The 24264-nt window shown below is 33.4% G+C and overlaps 1 protein-coding gene across 3 annotated transcripts in view; it reads right to left on the bottom strand.

Annotated features, from left to right (window-relative positions):
* Positions 1-24264, bottom strand: part of FSTL5 (follistatin-like 5) — an 817862-nt gene that overhangs the window by 398223 nt on the left and 395375 nt on the right. For all 3 annotated transcript variants that reach the window (XM_011959691.1, XM_011959692.1, XM_011959693.1), the window contains exon 5: positions 15571-15767. In XM_011959691.1, coding sequence (XP_011815081.1) covers positions 15571-15767 — 197 coding nt within the window. The remainder of the gene's footprint in view (positions 1-15570; positions 15768-24264) is intronic.

The following is a 24264-nucleotide window of genomic DNA, read 5'->3' as shown; positions in this document are numbered from 1 at the left end:
GAATGTTCCAGAAGTGGATGTAAAGTACTGTCTCCCTAGTGTAGAGAAGTATGGGTGTTAGATCTCTGGGATTAGGGGAAGATTTGGAAGTACAGGATTATTATGCTGCTTTTTATGGAAGATATACAAGACATGGGATTGATTTCGACAATGTGAAGGCAAGCCATGGCTATGAAGCTATGGGTGTAGGGGAGACAAGGACAGAAAAATAGGATCTTCTAGTTCTATGTTCACTTATTTACTCTTTGGTGGGGACAGGTGAGAAATAGCAATTGTGAACTCATGGAGCAATGCACCACTCATGTGTTGAAGTTATTTGAGTTCTTCTCCATCCTTTGCAAAAATATTTTCCCCAAACTAATCATGATCATGTTGAAGTCATGTGTTCAGTGCCCAGTGCTCCTCTAATTAAGGGAAAGCCCATTTGAGTCTTATTCAAGTTGAGGAGAGGAAGATATATTTTTACTTTACTTGTAAGCATGTACATTACTTCAAAGACCAAAGGTAAGAAAATAAATATATCCCTTTGGTAAGAATGTACATTTCCAGGTATTACATGTATGCTTCTCCCATACAGTCAATATAAGTTGGTTCCTGGGCTACTTGGTCTGAACAACTTCTTGTCTCCTCCCTTTCTTCCTTTCTTCTTTTTCCTTTCTTCCCTCTCTCTTTCCTTTCCCTTATTTTCAATCAACATATGACCCAAACTATACTAAGTGCAGAAGGTGAGTTAATAAGAATGACACAGTCCGTGCTCTCATGGAGTTTTTATTCTAGAGACGATGACTGGAAACAGGCAATCTAATTGTTAAGTGAGATAATTACCTATTATCAGCAGTACTCTAAAAAATAGATCACGTGAAAGGACAGAGAGTTAATAACCAATATTGCACATTTTATGTGTTTAATTATATATAACAAATGCTATCCTACAAGAGACGTATTTTGTTGTTGTTGTTTTTGAGAGGGAATTTCACTTTTGTTGTCCACACCGGAGTGCGGTGGTGCGATCTTGGCTCACAGCAACCTCTGCCTCCCAGGTTCAAGCAATTCTCCTGCCTCATCCACCTGAGTAGCTGGGACTACAGGCACCTGCCACCATGCCTAACTAATTTTTGTATTTTTAGTAGAGACGGGGTTTCACCATGTTGGCCAGGCTGGTCTCGAACTCCTGACCTCAGGTGATCCACCTGTCTCAGCCTTCCAAAGTGCTGGGATTACAGGTGTGAGCCACTGCATCCGGCCTGGAGATGTATTTTTTAAAAGATTTGAATGGAAATAATTAAATTAAATTTTCTTTTAGGTTTTCTAAAGTGCCTAATACAACATTTAAAACAAATCAATACAATCATCTTTAATTCTTTTGAAAGATCAGTTGAAGAGAGATCATTATTTTTATTAAACCACTGGTGGAAAGAAAAGTATTTTATTTTTAAGGTATCCTACATGGCTCAGAAAGATTTTCTGAACATGAATACCAACTTTTTAAATGCATCTTGACAATGTAAAAATACTACAAACAATATGTTTAATATTTTAAAGCCTAAATGTTAATACTATAGTTATCTTGTGTATGTTATGAACAGCACTTAAAAAATAACTGAAACTAGTTACTAACATTTTCAGGTACAATTGAAAGCACTAATTTTTTAATTGTGGCTTTGAACTGGGCACATAGCAACAGTTACAGTCTTTATCTTTCTCTGTTAAGTGATCATTGTTCCTCTTATTATTCTCCAATCTTTAGCTAATGGCAGGGAAATTGCCAGCACTAAGATCCACGTACTGGCATTGACAATGTCATTCTAAGTCAAACACCTGGTTTCTGCTGCCTTATTTTGTATTACTGAGGGGATTATGGGCATTTAAATGCATGAAATAGTTGTCCATTCTGCTCTAAGGGATGATCTGGACAAATATTGTTGTTCTTTATACTCGCTGATGTTAAATAGGATTAATTACCATGGCATTCCCTGGAAATTCACATTTAATCTCAGTCTTCTATCCATACAAGTGTTTATTTATTTGTATTTACTTTGTCCCACTGAAACAGCATTTTATCTGCGAGATAAAACGGTTATTATAAATCTCATAGCAAATAAGTATGTTGACTAAATCAGAACCTTTTTACAAATACTTATAATTGTGAAAGACTTTATGAACTCAATGAAAGATCAACTGTTCATTTCCCATGTAACGTTTTTAAAGAAAAATACTTAATTTGTACAAATGCTACAAAAACCTCATTGGTAGTCCCATCTTGTAAGGTTGAAAATATATACTCTTATTTATGCTCACTTTTAATTTAATTCTGTAAGTATAGTCACATATGGCAGTCATTGATCAAATGGCATTTAAAGTCAAATATGTATAACATAATAATCTAAATCCTGTGAATAAGTAGTTCTTTTCATTATTTTAATAAACAGCTGACATACATGTATATAAGGGAAGTATTTTACTCTAATATGCATTTTTAATGTAAATCAGCTTATGAAGATGACAGAATCTAAATGGAGAAAAACCTAAATCAATATACTCAATACAGCTGCTTATCTAAATTCAGAATCACAAGGGAATGACTTTGCTCACTTAATTCTATCAGTGTTATTTTATCAAATGGGGAAAGGGCTAAGAAGCAGATTTTCCACGTTGTTAGCACCATTTTACTTCAAGTCCTCTGTGTGCTGCTGACAAAGTAAGGCCTCCATTCTACCAAGTGAAGCCTGCTGTGCCTCCCCTCATCTGACGCTGTGAACCAAATATACAGGGCCACAATGCCAGAAATAGTTGCCTATTTTCCTCTAAGGAACACTCTGGACAAATGCTTTTGTATTTCATACCCTGGTTTATTTCTGTGACCCAGTGAAATCTTTGGCTCCCCATATTGCTTTGTATAGTTCCCAGTGTGGCCCCAAACCCATGCTTCTCCAGCCTAAACCCATCATTGTGTCCCCTGGAAACCCTGCTCTCTGATCAGAAAACTCTATTTTGTCCTCAATTTCTTATACAAATATCTTCTTCACCATACTGACTTTAGAAAAATCTGACTGCCCCTTAAAATTATTCATTCAGTAATTTTAATGAATTTAATCAGAGGTTAATTTTTCTCATATCTGTTCTACTTCAGTGTAAGAAACGTGTAGATAACTGCTGTATAGGCACTTCTGGATTATTTATGTTTCCCAAGCAAGTCGTTTTCCACATAGATAAATAGAAATATATAGATATAGTAGATAGATGGATATATAGATAGAGATAGATGATAGATAATAAGAGAGAGAGAGAGAGAGAGAGAGAGAGCTCACTCCTTTGAATCTCAGGCCATTCAGTTACATGACTCTCCTATTCTCTCCCCAAAGTTTAGCTCCTGTTTCTCAGTATTTCTGTCTACCCATAGTCTTTCAATATTCCCAGAGACTTAAATAACAATGTGAATAAACTACCCAGAAGAGCTCTATGCTCCTTTTCATAAGAAATTATCATTAACCTTCTTTCTTGAAGTGACTTTTTTTCTACATGCCGGCCTGTCAGAAAGAATATTCCTATACCTAAGGTTATATCATTCAGAATTTTGTTTTCAAGAATTGCACATCCAGGTCTTTCTTAGTGATAATGTATGTTCTTGAAATCACAAATGTGTTGTGTGACTGAGTGGCTGATGACAGTAGACATACCTACAATACTTATGGGAGAAACTAAGATGCCTTGGTCAAGTTTGTGACCATTCTTTCAAAAAAGAAAGTTCTTTACATGTTTGTCGAGGCTTTTCAGGGATTTATTCTCTGAGACATACATTGTAAAATTAAGTCAATTTAGACCATAGCTTTTCAACCACAATTTTCACTTAAGCAAGCATTATTGAAGCTCAGATTTTACAACAGCCCTGAAGAGAATACTGAATTCTTACTGTCGGAGAAGATGGTTTAAGAGAAGAAATACAAAGATCCAAATAATAAAGACAAACCTCAGATGCCTGTTTATATTTTAAAGGGAAAAACTAAGGTAGAGATTTCGCACCTTATGTAAATGGAATAGCAAGTACTTTTGCTTCTTCTTTGAGTACCAGAATCAGTTACTGGTAGATGAAATAGGACGATTCAGAGTTCCACATCCTCATTCTGAATAGTATTCAGACAATATAGCACATATTTAAACAACAACAACAAAAAAGAGAGCCACTCAGAATTAAAGAATCAAATTATCATATATGCATTTTCAATAAAGAGAAAATAAGCAATGAAAGACAAAGACACACAAACAAAAAAAAAATCTGTGTGTGTAAAACTTTAACTTTTTCAGATAGTAATTAAGGCACATATGTGAGAGAGAACAGTTCTGTTCTATTCCTGCAAAAACCACATTTGACAAGTACCCCACCCTATCTTATCATGTAAGGCTCTATTTTTTGGAGAGGCAGAACCCCTCAAGAGAGGGGTAAAAGTGGGTGTGATATACATACTTGAGGAAATTGAAAAATATGAGGGTTTTTTTTTTTTTTTTTTGGAGACGGAGTCTCGCTCTGTCGCCCAGGCTGGAGTGCAGTGGCCGGATCTCAGCTCACTGCAAGCTCCGCCTCCCGGGTTTACGCCATTCTCCTGCCTCAGCCTCCGGAGTAGCTGGGACTACAGGTGCCCGCCGCCACGCCTGGCCAATTTTTGAAGTTTTTAGTAGAAACGGGGTTTCACCGTGTTAACCAGGATGGTCTCGATCTCCTGACCTCGTGATCTGCCCGTCTCGGCCTCCCAAAGTGCTGGGATTACAGGCGTGAGCCACTGCGTCCGGCCCAAAAAATATGAGAATTATACCTGGCTCTGAAGATGTAAAATATATGGCATAAGACAGAGACCAGGAATTTCCACTAGCCTCTAGAACTGCAGATATCTGTGCCGCTGAGGGAAGCCTATGATAGATACTGCGATTAATCTTGATATTGTTATCAACTCTACCTTCCTTAAAAATGAATGGCAACTTACAGAATATATACCTTACCATTCGTTTTCAAGGAAGGTAGATGTTGGTAACTGTGAAATGTGATATATTTGCTTATACAAATTTAGGAGGAGGATCTAAAATACAATCATATTGGTTGGCATAATAAAGAATTTGGAGCCCCAGGAAAAGTACAGAAATTAGAGTTGAGAGACAGACTTACCCATTATATCTAGGGCATAAAGAATGCAAGGCTCATTCTATACAGAATACAAGGAAATAAAACATAAAGGATGTACTCAATCTAAACTACATTTCAATGTGTGATTTGTGCAATATGTAATGTAAACCCATCCTCTATCTCTCTTGTACATCTTCAATCAAATATCCGTGCCATTTTGCAAATGGATTTTTTTTTCAGAGCTCAAAGGGAAGTACAAAAGAAACAACAGCGCCTACATCAAAAGAGTGGAAAAACTTTAAATAAACAACCTATAAAGCATCCTAAAGAACTTAATGAATCTCAAAGAAAAGTAAAAGCCAACCAAACCCAAAGTCAATAGAAGAAAAAAATACATAAAAATTAGAACAGAAATAAATTAAGTTGAAGAAAGAAAACAATACAAAAGATAAGCAAAATGAAAAGTTGGTCTTTTAAAAAGATAAACAAAATTGACAAACCTTTAGCCAGACTAAGGTAAAAAGAAAGAAAACCAAAATAAATAAAATCAAAGATGAAAAACTAGACATTAAAATGGATACTGCAGGAATCCAAAGGATCATAAGATGCTCCTATGAGCAACTATACGCCAATAAATTGGAAAACCTAGAAGAAATGGATAACTTTCTAGACACATAAAAGCTACCAATATTGAACCAGGAAGAAATCCAGTATCTGAACAGGCTAATAACAAGTAATGAGATTGAAGCTGTAATAAAAATTCCTCCAGCAAAAATAAGACTGGGACCCAAGCTTCTCTGCTGAATTTTACTAAACATTTAAAGAACTAATACTAATCTTACTCAAACTATTCTGAAAATTAGACAAGGAAGGAAACCTTCTAAACTCATTCCATGAGGCCAGTATTACCCTGATTCCAAAACCAGACAACAAAGATATATCAAAAAAAGGAAAACTATAGGCCAATATCCCTGATAAAACTGATGCAACAATCCTCAGCAAAATACTGGCACAGTGAATTCAACAATAACTTCAAAAGATCATTCATCATGATCAAATGGGATTTATCCCAGTAATGCAAAAATGGTTCAACTTACTCAAATAAATCAATGTGATACATTATATCAACAGAAATAAGAGCAAAAGCCATATAATCATGTCAATTTGATGCTGAAAAAGCATTTGATAATATTCAACATCACTTCATGATAAAAAGCATTAAAAAACGGGGGATAGAAGAAATATACAACAAAGCCACAGCTAGCATCATACTGAATGGAAAAAAACTGAAAGCCTTTCTCCTCTAAGATCTAGAACATAAGGATGCTTACTTTCAACACTGCTTTTCAAAATAGTTCTGAAGTCCTAGCCAGAGCAATCAGAAAAGAGAAAGAAATAAAATTTGGAAAGGAAGAAGTAAAATTACTGTTGTTTGCAGGTGATGCAATCTTATATTTGAAAACAAACCTAAAGACTCCACCAAAAAACCATTCACAATAGCCAAGATTTAGAAGCAACGTTTAAGTGTTTATCAACAGATGCATGGATAAAGAAAATGTGGCCTGTATACATGATGGAGTAGTATTCAGCCATAAAAAAGAATGAAATCCTGTCATTTGCAACAACATGGATGGAACTGGAGGTCATTATGTTACGTGAAATAACCCAGGCACAGAAAAACAGACTTCATATATTCTTACTTATTTGTGGGAGCTAAAAATGGAAACAATTGAATTTACAGTGATAGAGCATAGAATGATGATTACCAGAGGTTGGGAAAGGTAGTTGGTGTAGGCTGGTGAGGAGTGGAGATGGTCAATGGATAATGATTAAGAACTAGTATTTTATAGCACAACAGAGTGACTATAGACAATGATAATATTGTACATTTTCCACAGCTAGAAGAGTTTAATTGAATTGCTTGGAGCAAAAAGGACAGCCGCTTGAGGTGATGGATACCCCATTTTCCATGATGTGATTATTATATATTGCATGCCTATATCAAAGTGTCTCATGTAACACTTATGTATATATATACCTACTATGTACCCACAAAAATTAAAAATTAATAAATAAAAAGAAGTGACAGAATCTTAATTATAGTCATGCATAATGTCATGCATAATGACTGAGGACTTCCAGATGTTTAAGTATTTAAATTGTAAAATATAATTAATGAAAATGTATTGTTTCTTTCATCACATATGTATGTCCTCTTGTTCAAGACCATGTTTTCATTATTTTTAAAACTTAATTTTATTGGCAAGAAAAAAACCACATGAATTTAAGTATATAATACTTCAATATATGTAGATATAATGTGATATTTATTAGAATCTTAAAATACAATATATGTAATATTTAAGTTCAGTTCAATTTAACATTTTATCTATAAAGGCATAGACACTATGTTGTCTGTGGGGAAACAGCCCAATATTACAGTGGTTGCAGAATGTCAATGTTTAGTTGTCTCTAGGAGAGAATTCTTAGGATTAGGAACACTCATGCTGGCTATATGAGACAGGTAGATAAGCTCCTTAAATGAGATGAACAAAATGAATATCATACTATCATTTATTTTTCTAATTTCTTGAAATAAGAAAAATTATCCCTTTTCTATGGCAGGACAATTATCTTATTATAAAAATTAATGTCAAAGTTTTTGCTAGCATAAAGTTGTGCACATAGATTTCTGGGTTATAATGGCTGTATATAATTATATACTGTATATATATACTGTATATAACTATATAATTGTAAGAATTAAGAAAAATTATCCCTTTTCTATGGCAGGACAATTATCTTATTATAAAAATTAATGTCAAAGTTTCTGCTAGCATAAAGTTGTGCACATAGATTTCTGGGTTATAATGGCTGTATATAATTATATACTGTATATATATACTGTATATAACTGTATATAATTGTAAGAATTATTCTTACAATTCTTATTATTGTAAGAATAAAACAAATGCTGTATAATGCTTACTATGAGGATTACAAAATATTTATCAATCACTCATCCACTATTTCAAGAATATGTCTTCCCTTTATCTCTATTATAATCTACCACATCTTCACAAATGATATGAAAGTATAATTATAACTAACAAGTACATCATGCTTTCTATGTGCCAGCAATGTTTCCAATAAGCTTACATGTTCTAAACAATGATAGTGTCACATAAAATTTAGGTACTGGGTGCTATTATCATTGCCAGTTTATATAGAGAGGAACTAAGACACAGAAACTTTAAGTAAATTGCCATACTACTTGGAACGTAGTAGAGAGGTGATTTGAACCCAGGCTTCATAATGAAAGTTCTGAAGCCCTATGCTATGATCATCAAAAAGATAACTTTTAAAAAATATCCTAGGATTTCATCAATTTAGGGCCACTACTCTTTTGCTACTTGAAACATTATCTTTTGGTCTTGAAAATGAAATGTATATTTGATCTTAATCTTTGTTGATGTCTCTTCTTCAGTTATAACCTGTTTTAACTCTTCCATATGTTGGACTGATACTAAGTGTTTTAAAATCAATATCATCACCATCATAAAATGCAGTTCTTGTAAAAGTTTAAACTTTCAGCTGGGCACTGTGGCTCATGCTTGTAATCCTAGCACTTTGGGAGTTTAAATTTCACTTTGATATACATTTGCATTTTATGTTAGATATTCTCCAAACACAAAAATAGGTCTCAGACTGAAAGACTAACTGTGCAATTATGGACAATTCTGTCAAGCTGGAATGATGAAGAGGTGGACTGAATGAGATCTATTTCTATAACTGGTCAGTTCATTTTAGCAGACCTTTTTGCTATGACAACCTGCTAACTGTGATTCTAAAGAGCCTACCTCCTTTATCTACTGATTTTTTATGTCCTTTTTCTCTCAAATAGACATGCCTCTAGGTTCTAATTTACTTGAAAATCTTGAAGAGAAATTCAAGAATATATCTTCATTATGTGGACTAAGTATAGAATGTGTGCAGCCAACTTTCCTGCTGCATTTATAAAACCCAGGGAAAAATTATATTCTTTAACTTTTACTTATGACTGGTTGTAACTTACAGTTAAATATTATATTCTTTGCTAAGAATAGTTTCTAAATTATTAACAGACACTGTTAAGATCCTTTCTCTTTTTATTCTAATTTAAATTATTTTAAAATTCAATATTAACGGGCATGCCAAATGGCAAAGAGGAAGTCAAACTGTCACTGTTTGCTGTTGATACGACTGTATACCTACAAAACTCTAATGATTCATCCAAAAAGCTCCTAGAACTAATAAATGAATTCAGCAAAGTTTCAGGATACAAAAATTAATGTACACAAATGAGTATCTCTGTTATATACCACCAGCAACCAACCTTAGAATCAAATCAAGAACTTGACGCCTTTTTTAATAGCTGCAAAAATTAAAATACTTAGGAATACACCTAACCAAGGAGGTGAAAGACTTCTTCAAGGAAAACTACGAATCACTACTGAAAAACTTCATAGATGACACAAACAAATGGAAACACATCTCATGCTCATGGATGGGTACAATCGATTTTGCGAAAATGACCATACTTCCAAAAGCAATCTACAAATCCAATGCAATTCCCATTAAAATACCTCCATCATTCTTCACAGAACTAGAAAAAACAATCTAAAAATTCATATGAAACCAAAAAGGAGCCTGCATAGCCAAAGCAAGGCTAAGGAAAAAGAACAAATCTGGAGGCATTACACTACCTGATTTCATACTATACTACAAGGCCATAGTCACCAAAACAGCACGGTACTGGTATAAAAATAGTCACAAAGACCAACGAAACATAATAGAAAACTAAGAAATAAAGCCAAGTACTTACAGCTAACTGATCTTTGACAAAGCAAACAAAAACATAAAAGTGAGGGAAGGACACTCTATTCAACAGATGGTGCTGGGATAATTGGCAAGCCACATGGAGAAGAATGAAACTGGATCCTCCTCTCTCACCTTATAGAGAAATCAACTCAAGATGGATCAAGGACATAAATCTAAATCCTGTAACCCTAAAAATTCTAGAAGATAACATCAGAAAAACCCTTCTAGATATTGGCTTAGGCAAAGACTTCATGACCAAGAACCCAAAGGCAAATGCAACCAAAACAAAGATAAATAGATGAGACTTAATTAAACTAAATAGCTTCTGTACAACAAAAGAAACAATCAGCAGAGTAAACAGACTATACATATATATAGAGAGAGAGAGAGAGAGAGAGTGATATATATTATGCAGCCATAAAAAGGAACAAAATAATGGTATTCATATCGACCTGGATGGAATTGGAGGCCATTATTCTAATTGAAGTAACTCCTCACAAATGGAAAAACCAAACATTGTGTGTTCTCACTCATAAGTAGGAGCTAGGTTATGAGAATGCAAAGGCAAACAAATGATACAATGGACTTTGGAGACTCAGGGGTAAGGATGAAGGGGTTGAGAGATAAAAGACCAAACATTGGGTTCAGTGTACACTACTTGTGTGATGGGTGCACCAAAATCTCAAAAATCACCACTAAATAACATACTCATGTAACCAAACACCATCTGGTCCCCCAAAACCTATTGAAATAAAAAATGTAATATTAAATTATGATATGTTTCCAAGTTTATAAATAAAATTATAAGTATTAATATTTATAATATCTAACACAAGGTTTTTAAAAAAAGCACCTGCAACATAAAAACTCACAAGTCAAAAATATTTTTGTTACAAATATCCAAAAATTTTTTATGTGTTTCACAGGGTGTCTATTAAAGACTTACACTTTTTCCATAATTCTTACTGAAGGATGAGATACTGACATTTCCACTATATACTGCTATAAGAATAAGTGATTTGTGTGGTGTGGGATGGATGCAGAAGAATATCACTAAAAGTCCTATGAACCTTGAACAAAAAATAAAGAAATACTATGAGCACCTTTATGCCACAAATTTGATATTCTAGATAAAATGGATACATTTATTGAAAGACACATTTTTTCAAAACTCATATAAGAAGAAACAAACAATCAGAATATACTTATGTCTCTTAAAGAAATTGAATCACTAGTTAATAACTTTCCAAAACAGAAAGCACCAGGCACAGATGGGATTATAGGTGAATTTCATCAAATATTTAAGAAATACTTTGTATAAATTTTCTGCAATCACTTTCAGAAGATAGAAGCAGAGGGAATACTTCCTAACTTATTCTGTAAAGCCACCACTACACTAATTTCAAAAACAGACAAGAAGATTACAAAAGAAGTAAACTTCAGACCAACATCTCTCATCAACATAGATGCAAAACTTCTCACTAAATATTAGCAAATTGAATCTAACAATGTATAAAAATAATTTTACACCATGAGCAAGTGGGATTTCTCCTGAGTTGCAAGGTTGTTTCAGCATTTGAAAATGAATTAATGTGACCATCACACAAACAGCCTAAAGTAGAAAAATCCCATGATCATATCAATGAATGCTGAATAAACACTTGACAAAATTCAACAACCATTCATGACAAAAACTCTCAGGAAACTAGGAGTAGAAGGGAATTTTCTCAATTTGATAAGGGATAGGTATATCTACAAAAAAACCTATAGCTAACATCATAATTAATAGTCAGAAACTTGAAACTTTTCACAAAAACCAGGAATATGGCAAGGGTAACCCCTCTAACCACTCCTCTTCAACATTGTACTAAAATCTTGGCTAATGTCATAAGACAAGAAAAGAAAAGGAAGACAGATTATAAAGGAAGAACTAAAACTGCTTTGTTCACAAATAATATGATTGTCTATGTAGAACACATAAAATAATTGACAAAAATCCTTCTGAAACTAACATGCAATTACAGCATGTTTGGAGTATATAATGTTAATATACAAAAGTCAATTGCTTTTCTGTGTACCATAAATGAACAAGTAGAATTTGAAATTAAAATCACAATACCATTAACATTAGCACCCCCAAAATGGGATAGGAATATACCTAATAATACATATATATAATCTACATGAGGAAAACTACAAAACTGTTATGGATACAATCAAATAACTAAACAATTGGGGAGAAATTCCATGTTCATGGATAAGTAGGCTAAACATTGTCATGATGTCAGTTCTTCACAATTTTATCTACAAATTCAATGCAACTTCAATTAAAATCCCAGCAAATTATTTTGTGGATCTCAACAAACTGATTATACAGTTTATATGGAGGCATAGAAGACCCAGAATGGTAAAAAAAATATTAAAGGAAAACCATAGTTGAAGGATGAACACTCCCTGACTTTAAGACTCACTATAAGGCTACAGTAATCAAGACTCTGTGCTATTGGTGAAATAATGAACAAACAGATGAACAGGACAAAATAGGAAGCCTAGAGAGAGACCCTCATAAACTCAGTCAACCGATCTTTGACAAAGGCAGAAAGGCAATAAAAAAACCAAAAATAGTTATTTTGACAAATGGTACAGGACAATTGGATATTCACATATAAAAATAAATAAATATAAACATACATCTTAAATCCTTCACAAAAAATAACTTAAAATGAATCAAAATGCAAAACTATAAAACTCCTAGAATATAAGTAAGAGAAAACCTAGATTACTTTGTGTATGGCAATGACTTTTTAGATAAAATAGCAAGGTCATGGTCTATAAAAGAAGTAATTGGTAAGCCAAACTTCATTGAAATTTTAATAAACTTCTGCTCCATAAAAGACAGCATCAAATGAACAAGAAGACAAGTTATAGACGGGGAGAAAATATTTGCAAAGGCACGTCTAATAAAGGACTGTATCTGGAATATACAGAGAACTTTTAAAGTGTAATGATAATAATAACAACCCAATCAATAAAAAAGTCAATGACCTTAACAGAAGGAACAATGACCTTAACATCAAAGAAGATACATAAATGGAAAATAAGCATGTGAAAAGATGTTCCACATCATCTCATCAGGTAAATGAGAATTAAAACAACAATGAGATATCATTACACATCTAATAGAATGGCCAAAATCCAGAACACTGACAACGTCAACGCTGATGAGGATGTGGAGTAACAGGAACTCTCTCATCCTCTGCTGGCGGGAATGCAAAATGGTATTTCCAGGTCAGAAGACATTTTGGTGGTTTCCTCCCAAACTAAACATCCTCTTACCATATTACTAAATAGTCATGCTCCTTGGTATTTATCCCAAGGAGTTAAAAGCTTATCTCTACACAAAAATCTGCATATGGACATTTATAAAAACCTTACTCATAATTGCCAAAACTTAGAAGTAATCAGAATGGCCCTCTGTAGGTGAATGGGGTGTATGCAGAAGGAAGTCAGTAAACATAACCTTCCCAGACTGTTACTTTCATGTATTTCTTTGTTGGCCAAAACATAAATATGATTATGAAGACATTTTCTGCTCTCACAACAACATAGCTTTCACATGAATTGAAAGGACTCTTTTCAGACATAATTCAAGTCAAATTAGAGATAGGTGAGGAAACAAAACCTAACATTGTAGCAAATAAAGTTCATTAGGGGTTGAATTGTGTCTCCCAAGGGGGCTTTAAAGTCCTTAGTCCCAGTACCACAGAATTCGGTCTTACTTGGAAATGGAATCATTGCGGATGTAACTAGATAATTTAAGATGAAGTCCTGATGGATTAGGGTGAACCCTTAATCCAGTGATACCGGTGTTATTATAAGAAGAGGCAAGACTAGGTAAAGATAAACACACAGAGAGGACATCAGGAGGACTATAGAGGTAGATTGAAGTGGTTTTCCTACAACACCACAAATGCAAGGGAAGGCTTAGGGCCACCTGAAGCTGCAAGCAGCAAGAAAGGACCCGACTCTCACGCCAACCTCCAAGTTTAGAAGAAGCATGGCCCTGTCAGCACCACGTTTCTGAACTTCCAGCTTCCAGGATTGGGAGAATAAATTTCTGTTGTTTGAGCCACACAGTTTGTGGTATTTTGTTATGGGAGTCCTAGGAAACTAATACAAACTTGAACATGGCAGAAGCTTGAAACATGTATGAGTAACGTGCTGTGTACTGTCTTTCACCAGTAACTAGCAGTCTTTCCTTTGGATTTAGATGTTCAAATGCAGACCAGATCGACTTGATCTGATCTCTTTTTCTAAATTCAATCTGTGGCTATATGCAAATATGTTAATAAAAATTAAAACAACAACAAAAACAACAAAAAAATTGATAAAAATTAAAACTATAAAAAGCAAAAAAACCCTCAAAATAACAGTATATATGTTAGTCACACATAGATAAAAGTGGCATGCTTAAATTAGAAACTTATGTTAATGTAATTAACTAGTTATATATTCTTATTACTATAAAGTATAAATTTTATTCTTAAAAAATAAATCATGAGGTGTATGACAGCATAGATATCTTAATCAAAATATCTTCCAATTTTACTCTGAATTCCTTAAATTCCAATGCCTATGACTTAGTAACTACAAAATAAATGTGAGGCTGCATTAGGAAAAACAATAAAAATGACATGAATTTTAATTAGTTTGAATGATGATACCTATCATCAATTTGCTCACAATGTTACTTTGAGATAAAGTTTTTAAAGTAAGTTACACTATTGCAAAGCTTAGAAATACTTGCTTAAGAAGACCGATACTCGACAATGCCAGATTTTTTAAATAAGTGGTAAAATTAACCTGAAAAAAATGAATACCATATTACAAAAATATCAAACCTATATCCCACTGTTAAGGGTAGGAGCAAAATCTACCTCAAGATATATCATAGGGATCATCAAGAAGTCAGCAAAATCCGTCAGTGCTGTCATCATTGTTCTATTGCCTAATTGGGCTTCTTCTCTTCATTATTCCCTAAAATCAGTGCATAGTTTTGAAGAAATCCCATGTCTCTTATTTTATATTTCTACTACTAAACCAAATTGAATATGCTGTAAATGGTCCTTAATTATTGAAGAAATACTGGAACACATCAGTGACTTAACACTATCTTAAACTATTTATATACACTTTGTTACAAATGTGCTCAATTATTGTTCATTAGTGCCCATGAATATTGGATAAATCAGCTTTTATTGACTTATAGAAAGTTAAACAGTGTGTGAACTCCAGAATATACTAGGAAAGATATTATAAATTCTACAAGATAAAGAACTTGTAATTCCTTTAGGTATTTAAGGTATAGATATCTACCAGAAGTAGATATCTCTTTTTAAACTGTGAAACACCATATAATGTTACTTGAAATTAATATTGCTGATGATATAGTCAAATTTGTTATAAAATGTTGTTATTCACATACTTTTCAATAATACGGATCAAATATACTTTTTTTCATTATAGAGTAAATTCAAAGTAAATATACTGTGCATGCTATGTTTCAGTAAGTTTGTTAATATAGTCACTAATCATACCTGAGTTAGTTCATTAATATCTACAAGTCCATTACTGTCTGCATCAAAATATTTAAACATTTGATCCACCAATGGCTTCTTCCGAGATATGTCGTCGTCATTAGGATTTTCATTTTCTTGCATAATATATTTTTGGTTTTGTAAATCTAATAGCATATTTTTCATCTTGCTGTATTCAGTAGTCTTGCACTTATCTCCTGTAACAAAAGAACTAGTTATTTTCAAAGCAATATTATTGAAAAGAAATAGTTTATTTAATTAATGTTTAGAGGCTATTTTATGAATAACATACTATGTACATAATTTTTACTTTTCTAGTGTTGCACGATTTACGACTTGTACAAGAAAAATGAAATGGGCTATTCCCATGATGGGATAGAAAACTTTAATCTCTATTACATCTGATAACAACATATTTCTGTGTGGTTTGTTTATGAGAAAGGTATAGATGCTATGACAGACATAAAAAAACGATAGTTCCAGCTGGAAACTTATTTCAAAGCTCAAATGTATTGTTTTAGTTTTTATTCTTACTCTAGATCTCTTTATAAGTCTCTAGATAAACCTCTATAAAACTCTCTAGATAGTTTTATAAGTGCAGAAAATGAGATATAAGGAAGTGAAATCAATTGCTGAAGGCAAAGGATCAGATTGTGCTGGATTTTGTACTTAAACATATAGAGAGAAATAAGTATATAGAAATACATATAGAAATATATGTGTTTAAACATATATTATATATATTAAATAAATATATATATAATATGTGTGTATATATATGGTTCCAAGAGATGATACCACATTTTAAATCTGAAATATGTTTTAGAGATTTGGATTTGCGTTGATGACATTCACACATATATATTTACATTTATATTATTTTTAAAAATGTTTTTAGTTGTTATAAATACACAATGGCTGCACATATTTATGGGTTACATGTGGTATTTTGACACAGGCATACAACGTGCAATGATTAAAATCAGGGTAATTGGGATATCTATCACCTCAAACATTTATGATTTCTTTAGGTTAGGGACTTTCCAAACCCAGCTTTTAATTATTTTGAAATATACAATAAATTATTGTTAACTACAATTGCCCTGTTTTGTTACTGAATATTAGATCATATTAGAAGGCCAGTTCCTTCTAACTGTATTTTGTACCCAACTAACCAACCCATCTTTATTCTCCCGCCATCCCCACTGCCACTCTTTCCCAGCCTCTGGTAACCATCACTTTAAAGCCATGAGTTCAAATATTTTTTTCAGCTTCCATATATGAGTGAGAACATGTGATATTTGTCTTTCTATGCCTGGTTTATTTCACTTAACATAATATCCACCAGTTCCAGCATGTTGTTGCAAATGTCAGGATTTCATTCATTTTTATAACTGACTAATATTTCATTGTGTATATGAGCCACGTTTTCCTTATCCATTTATCTGCTGATGAACACTTAGGTTGATTCCATACTTTGACTATTGTGACTAGTGCTGTGATAAACGTAAGAGTGAAAATATCTCTTTGATATTCTAATTTCCTATCTTTTACCTATATATCAAGCAGTGGGATTGCCTGTACACTGCTGGTGGGAATGTAAATTAGTACAAACACTATGAAGAACAGTATGAAGCATCTAAAAAAACTAAAAATAAATGCATTTTCTTAATTCTGACTTCTTAATAACACTAAGATCGTATTAGTATTCTTCTAATAGTGTTTTCTTACTGTTCTGATATTCATTCATCTCTTTTAGGGTCCCTGGTATATAATGTGATATATATTTGCACTTTTTATTTTACAGTATTGTTTGCCTCTCCACAGCTTAATCATAAGCTTACTGAAGCAAGACTGCATTACAGATATTTAGTATCTGCCATGTAATAACCAGGACAATACTGGGAACATCACAGTTAGTGAAAATAATTTCTTGGATTACTGTCTCTCAAAAGTAAATAATGGCCAGGCGCAGTGGCTCATGTCTGTAATCCCAGCACTTTGGGAGGCTGAGGCGGGGGAAGTCACCTGAGGTCAGGAGTTAAAGACCAGCCTGGCCAACATGGTGAAATCCCATCTCTACTAAAACTAAAAAAAATTGACCAGGCATGGCGGCACGTGTCTCTAATCCCAGCTACACGGGAGGCTGAGGCAGGAGAATCACTGGAACCCTGGAGGTGGAGATTGCAGTCAGCCAAGATTGCACCACTGCACTGCAGCCTGGATGACAGAATGAGACTCTGCATAAAAAAAAAAAAAGAAAAGAAAAAAAAGAAAAGAAAAAAGAAAAATTCTCTAATATTTTCACATAATTATTTTATGTGAAGGAAAATAATTTTACTTACAATGGCCTCATGATGAGATCTTTATAAATGCCATATTGAAATGGCATGTATATTGCTGATAGCAAATGTGATATGAAACATATTATACAAAAATTCAGTGCATAAATAACTTGAAAATTAAATAATAGGTTTTATATTAGTTGAGATTTTTTTATAACATATTTTTAGGAAAAAAATCCTAACTTTATAATTATGATCAATTTTGACAATTAGGCTTAAGAGCATCTACAATGTTAAAAGAAAATGTCTAAAGATATCTAAATATGTGTCAGAGAAGCATGGGGCTGCAAAACAATATTTGAATCTCATTCTCTTTTGAGACAAAATGGAAAACAATCTCTTCCAAAGAGATGATAGACTGTCTTTATTTTTCAAAGGCAATGAAATTACTATTGTTGTTCAGCACTTTGGTTTTTAGCAATCCTGTCAACAAGTTCTTTTTCACAACAAAATGTAAACTTTGTGCTGCAGATTAAGTCAATTTTGTATCATTCTGTTCTCACTAAAGAATAAGAAGAAGAATATGTTTTCATAATAGCAAGAACCTCATTGACAAAAGAGAGAAGTAATCAAATCCGTAGCCATTGCTAGCAATTTTGGTATCAGAGAAAGCAGCACAAAGGGAGCCTTCAAATAGTGAACGTGTGTTTATCTGTGTGTACAGGTGTGCATCAGGAAGGAGAGAAATATGTGATGAAAAAAATACTGAAAAGGATTATAGACCATTCCAATAACCTTTCCTAGGATTTCTGTATATGACCCCGGGTCTGTAGTGCTTTCATTTCTATCAACTGCCAGTGGATGCCATATGGAACTGGGGTCTGACCTTAGACCAATGGCAATGGGGAGATCTGAATGTTGGCGAGAGATGGATGGGAAATAGGAGTTAAACACTGAAAACCTTTAACTAATATTTAAAACTGGAGAAAGGGATAGAGTTTGGGTTGCCCCACTCTAATTTTGATCTAATCTAATCAGTGTGATCATCATAACACTCTTATTAATGCTTTCATTCCCCAAATAGTTGTAAATTTCTTCTCCAGTCCAGAAATTGAGGCAGTTGCTGGAAATCCAAATAAAATAACCATAAAAAACATTGCAGTTAAGGCATTCATATTCTATAAATATGTGCAATATGCATGCAATTATTTAAATTTGTATAAAAATTTATGAGTTTAAAAATTTTTCATCATAGAATTTTTAGTTATAAATAGGTATATCTGTTATTAATAACAGATTACATGTAAGGAAGGCTTCCCATGTGTCAGAAACTTTACACATATTAAGTCATTTTATACTTACTAAATCTTCCCAACAACCCAAAAAGAAAATCATTATGATTACTACCATTTTACAGATGAGGAACTAAGGCACAGAGATGTGAAATAACTTGTTCAAGGTTATAGAGCCAGAAGGGCAGATTTATTTTTACATACGTGCCATATCTCCCTTTTCTCCACTAACTTTACTTCTCTCATTTTCAGAACTGAGGTTTTCTTTTTAACTATTTTATTTAATAGTTAAAATTAAATATTGCATGGATTCTGTAATTTGTCCAATGATTATTTGTAAAGTGAGAGATAGATATAATAATAAAGCCTAGGCAATATCACTGTTTATATTACAGAAGGAGAAAGAACACACACACACATACACACACAAACGTAGTAACTAAGAGGTAACAGGTGAACTATCAGAATGTATTGAATAGAAAGCCAAAGGGAGAGAACTTTTCAAGAAACAGAGTGTGATGAAATGTAAAACACTTGAGAGTAAAAGCAAGATAAACAAAATGTGTCCATTGGAGTCCTTAAACTGGAGGTAATTAGTAACTTTAAAGAAAAAATTTAAACTTTAAAGAAAAATGCTAGTGACTAAATGGTGCAAATTTTACATTACAATGGGTTGTATAGGGTAATACATAATTATTACATATTAAATTATTAAATAATTTCTAATTTCCAAATTAGAAATATTAAATATGTATTACCCTTTTAATAATTATTGATAGAAAAGGAAAACAACTAGCATGGTTAACACAGAAGAGTAGACATTTAGAAATTGTGCTCCCTCCCCAAGTCCAAAAATAGCAGCAAGCAGGACAGGAATAAGATTTTGTTTGTTTATGTGGTTACTTTGATAGAATCATTTTCTCAAGTTAATTGACAGGCAGCATGAGATTAGCATAGCTAAAGAAAAGAAACAATTTCACTTCATGCTCTGGGAGAAGAGCATGAAATCTCCTCTGCTGTTCCTGTTCGAGACAGGAAGAATATACTAAGGAACATGACAAAAATCCTTATTTATTGGTATCTGTACATTATCTTCCTTCTCATGGATGCAGTGTCACTAGGGCTGTGCTGACTTTTGACTCAGAGTCATTCTAAGGGCAAGGAAAATCCATCTGGCCTTGTAGGGCCTGCAAGGATGCGGAATCACTGACGCCCAAATGCCTGCACCTGTATAGCTGGCAATGCCTCTCCAAGTCACACAGAACTGAGGACAATGACATCTTACACATCTGAGAGTACAACCGTCAGTTTTGAGTACATGATGAGTGCTAAAAATTATAGATTATATCAATTATGCTTAGTATAATATGTTTTTGTAAAGGCTACAATTTGTTATCTCTTTGAAATTACACTTTTATCCTTTCCTCCTATCCTCCAGTAAAAAGTACCAATTCCCTCCAACACAAAAGATTCAATCAAAAGCATAAAAGGAAACCATGTTTTATCTTTTTGACATTTATTCTTAGAATTTGATTAGTTTGATTCCAATATAAGCCGAAATCTTAGAAACTCAAAGAATAAAAATGTATTGTTTTTATTTAGAATAAATTCCATTTGTATATTATAATGTATGTAGAAACTGTTTTTCTCAAACTATTCAATAATTGCTAATAAACACAAATATTTTAGACAAATATTTTGTATTTAAAGCATAAAAAGATGTCAAAACTTCAGTTGTATTTAATATGCATATGTAATATGCATATATGAATCAAATTCAATGTAGAAAGCTATCATGTTTATATTAATTATAAGTAGTGAAACTATGTATACGAAGGAATCCAAATTATCTCGGTTAAAGGTAGCCTGAACATAATTAAAAAAAAAAAAACAACTTTAAACCTAAACTGTAATATCTACCTAATTTTCAAAAAGATAAAAAGTATCAATTGTATTGTGTTATCTGAACTTTACTTAAGTGTACTATAGTTATATACAATAATGTAAGCTTACTATCTTTCAGGTACTAGTCTAGTTCTAGATATTCACTAGTACAAATACACTTACACACACCACATTAGAACATAGTGCGTTTAAAGAGCCATGATTATTGTAAATACAGGGGCATTTTTTAAAAGACTTTGGTTTTTAGTGTTTTAGGCTTACAGAAAATTGAGCAGAAATTACAGAGTTCCCATATACTCTTTCCCCCCAACACATGCAGATCTTCCCAGCTATCAACATCCCACATCATAGTTACAATCGATAAAGAAATATTGAATACCATTATCACCCCAGATCCATAGTTCAACTTATGATGCTTTAAGTACATTAAAGTTCTTGGTGTTGTACATTCTACGTGTTCTGACAATTGTATAATGGCATTTATCTACCATTATACTATAATGTACAGAACAGTTTTACTGCCCTAAAAATCCTGCGTGCTCCATCTATTCATCACTCCTTCTCCTGTAACCCTTGGCAACCACTGATTTTTTTTTTATGTTTTCCAGTTTTACCTTTTCTAGAATGTCATATAGTTGGAATCATACAGTATGGAGATTTTTTCAAACTGGCTTCTTTCACTTAGTAATATGAATATTTGTTTCCAGCATGTCTTTTCATGGCTTGACAGCTCACTTCTTTTTAGAACTGAATAATATTCCATTGTATCAATGTACCACAGTTTATCCATTCACCTGTTGAAGGGCAACTTGGCTGCTTCTAAGTTTTGGCAATTGTGGATAAAGCTGCTATAAACATCTGTGTGAAGGTTTCTGTGTATGGATTTAAGTCTTCAACTCATTTGAATAAACATCAAAAAGCATGATTGCTGCATGATATGGTAAGAATATATTTAGTTTTGTAGAAAGCTGTCAACGTCTCCTCCAAAGTGGCTGTACCATTTTGTATTCCAGCAAGCAATGGGTGAAACTTCCTATTGCTCCATATCTTTGCCAGGATTTGATGTCGTCAGTGTTTTGGGTTTTCACCAGTCTAATAAGTGTGTAGTGGTAGTTCCTTTTGTTTTAGAGGGGATTATTTTAGTTTGTAAGTGATTATATTTTACAAGACCTTAGTTCCTTTATCCTGCCCTCACTTTCTACACACAGAAAATTTGATTTGGCTTAATTTATTATGGCCCTAAGCATTGTTGAATAGTTAAATAAAAAGTGAGTGAAAACATGATTAATTTGATTGACATGCTTACTGATTAATTTTGGGAATTAATCTTACTGAAAATAAAAGGGAAGTATTGTGAGTTAAAAATTAATTCCCCAAACACTTTGCTACTTAGGATATAACTTGTCAATTATATGCCACATTGTAATTGGCAACTGTCTCCCAATCTATCTAAGCAGTAGTAAAAAATGGTTTGATATTCTAGTTCAGCAAATGTGATTATGTATTAGAATTTCAATAAAGATGTTCTAGTATCCAGGTGACTTTGCTCTTTTAACCCTGAGAGAATGTTAATTAAAATGTTTCTGAGGGTTGTAATTATTTTCATCAAGTACAACACACTTGGATCATACGTGCAGCTTAGCTATTACTTCCTTCTTCATCCCCTCCCACCACTGCCACAAACACAAAAGCAAATCATAAAGATGCAGAGAACATTAGCAGAAAACACAACAAAATAAAACAAAGCATGATACAATGGTGAAATTGATGATCTAGAATGTGTAGCAACCTAAATAAAAACCATAAATTTATTTCCCCCCCAAAAATACAATTTAACATATTAGCTACCATAACTGGTCAAATGCATTATTTTAATGTTTAGTGAATTTAATAGTCTTTTAAATCATTATCCTTAGAGTAAAACTCAGGAAAATATAATACACTTCATATGAAAAGACATGCCTTTTATAGAATATATGAGAGCTAATGCTCTTAAGCCATTTGTAAATTAAGTGATTTCCCTAATTATTTTTTTTTTCCAGGTAACCTACCTATAAATAATTTGCACATGACATGCAAGGCCTTCCATCTTCTCACAATACTACAATTGCTGGTAAAATTTAAATGCATTATTCCTTCCTTCCTTCTTCCCTCCCTTCCTTCCTTCTTCCCTCCCTCCCTCCCTTCCTTCCTTCCTTCCTCTTTCTTCCTCTTTCTTTCTCTCTTTCTCTTTCTCTCTCTTTCTCTCTTTCTTCCTTTCGACAGATTTTCACTCTTGTCACCCAGGCTGGAGGGCAGTGGCATAGTGGCATGATCTTGGCTGACTGCAACCTCTGCCTCCTGGGTTCAAGGGACTCTCACGCCTCAGCCCCCAGAGTGGTTGGGATTATAGGTGTGTGCCACCATGCCTGGCTAATTATTATTATTATTATTTGAGATGCTGTCTCACTCTGTCACCCAGGCTAGAGTGCAGTGGCGTGATCTCGGCTCACTGCAGCCTCCATCTCCCAGATTCCAGCTATTCTCCTGCCTCAGCCTCCTGCGTAGCTGGAATTATAGGCACATGCCACCATGCCAGGCTAATTTTTGTCTTTTTAGTATAGACGAGGTTTTGCATGTTGGCCAGGCTGGTATCGAACTCCTGACCTCAAGTGATCCCCCCCACTCAGCCTCCCAAAGTGCTGAGATTACAGATGTGAGCCACCATGCCTTGCCAATTATGTCTTATATATTATGCTTCATAGGACTTAACAGTTTTGATTGTAGCAGCCTGTGCTTTATAGACATTGTTAATGTTGATTTGTAATTCGTGAATTTATATTACTTTTGGGAGTAAAAATAAATGAAATACTTTTTTTTAATAAATTTGACCTTTAATAAAAAACAGATTACACAAAAGTAAATCTATGGTAGCATCAAATATAGTCAAAAGATGTATGTGATTCTATTAAGAACAAATCTCTTAGTGCTCTTTAACACCAAATAATCTATTTTCTCCACTAATTTTTCACATCATTCAAATATGTGACTGCCAATGAGAAAGTTATTATTTTTATTCATGTTATAGAAGATATGCTATCCACCAGCAGGGCGCGGTGGTTCAAGCTGTAATCCCAGCACTTTGGGAGGCCTAGGCATGCCGATCATGAGGTCAGGAGATGGAGACCATCCTGGCTAACACGGTAAAACCTTGTCTCCACTAAAAATACAAA

The sequence above is a fragment of the Colobus angolensis genome, unplaced genomic scaffold, assembly GCF_000951035.1.
Source record: "Colobus angolensis palliatus isolate OR3802 unplaced genomic scaffold, Cang.pa_1.0 Scaffold5, whole genome shotgun sequence".
In the NCBI taxonomy this organism is placed as follows: domain Eukaryota; kingdom Metazoa; phylum Chordata; class Mammalia; order Primates; family Cercopithecidae; genus Colobus; species Colobus angolensis.
The sequence above is the reverse complement of the archived record's forward strand: the minus strand, read 5'-3'. Positions and strand labels throughout refer to the sequence as shown.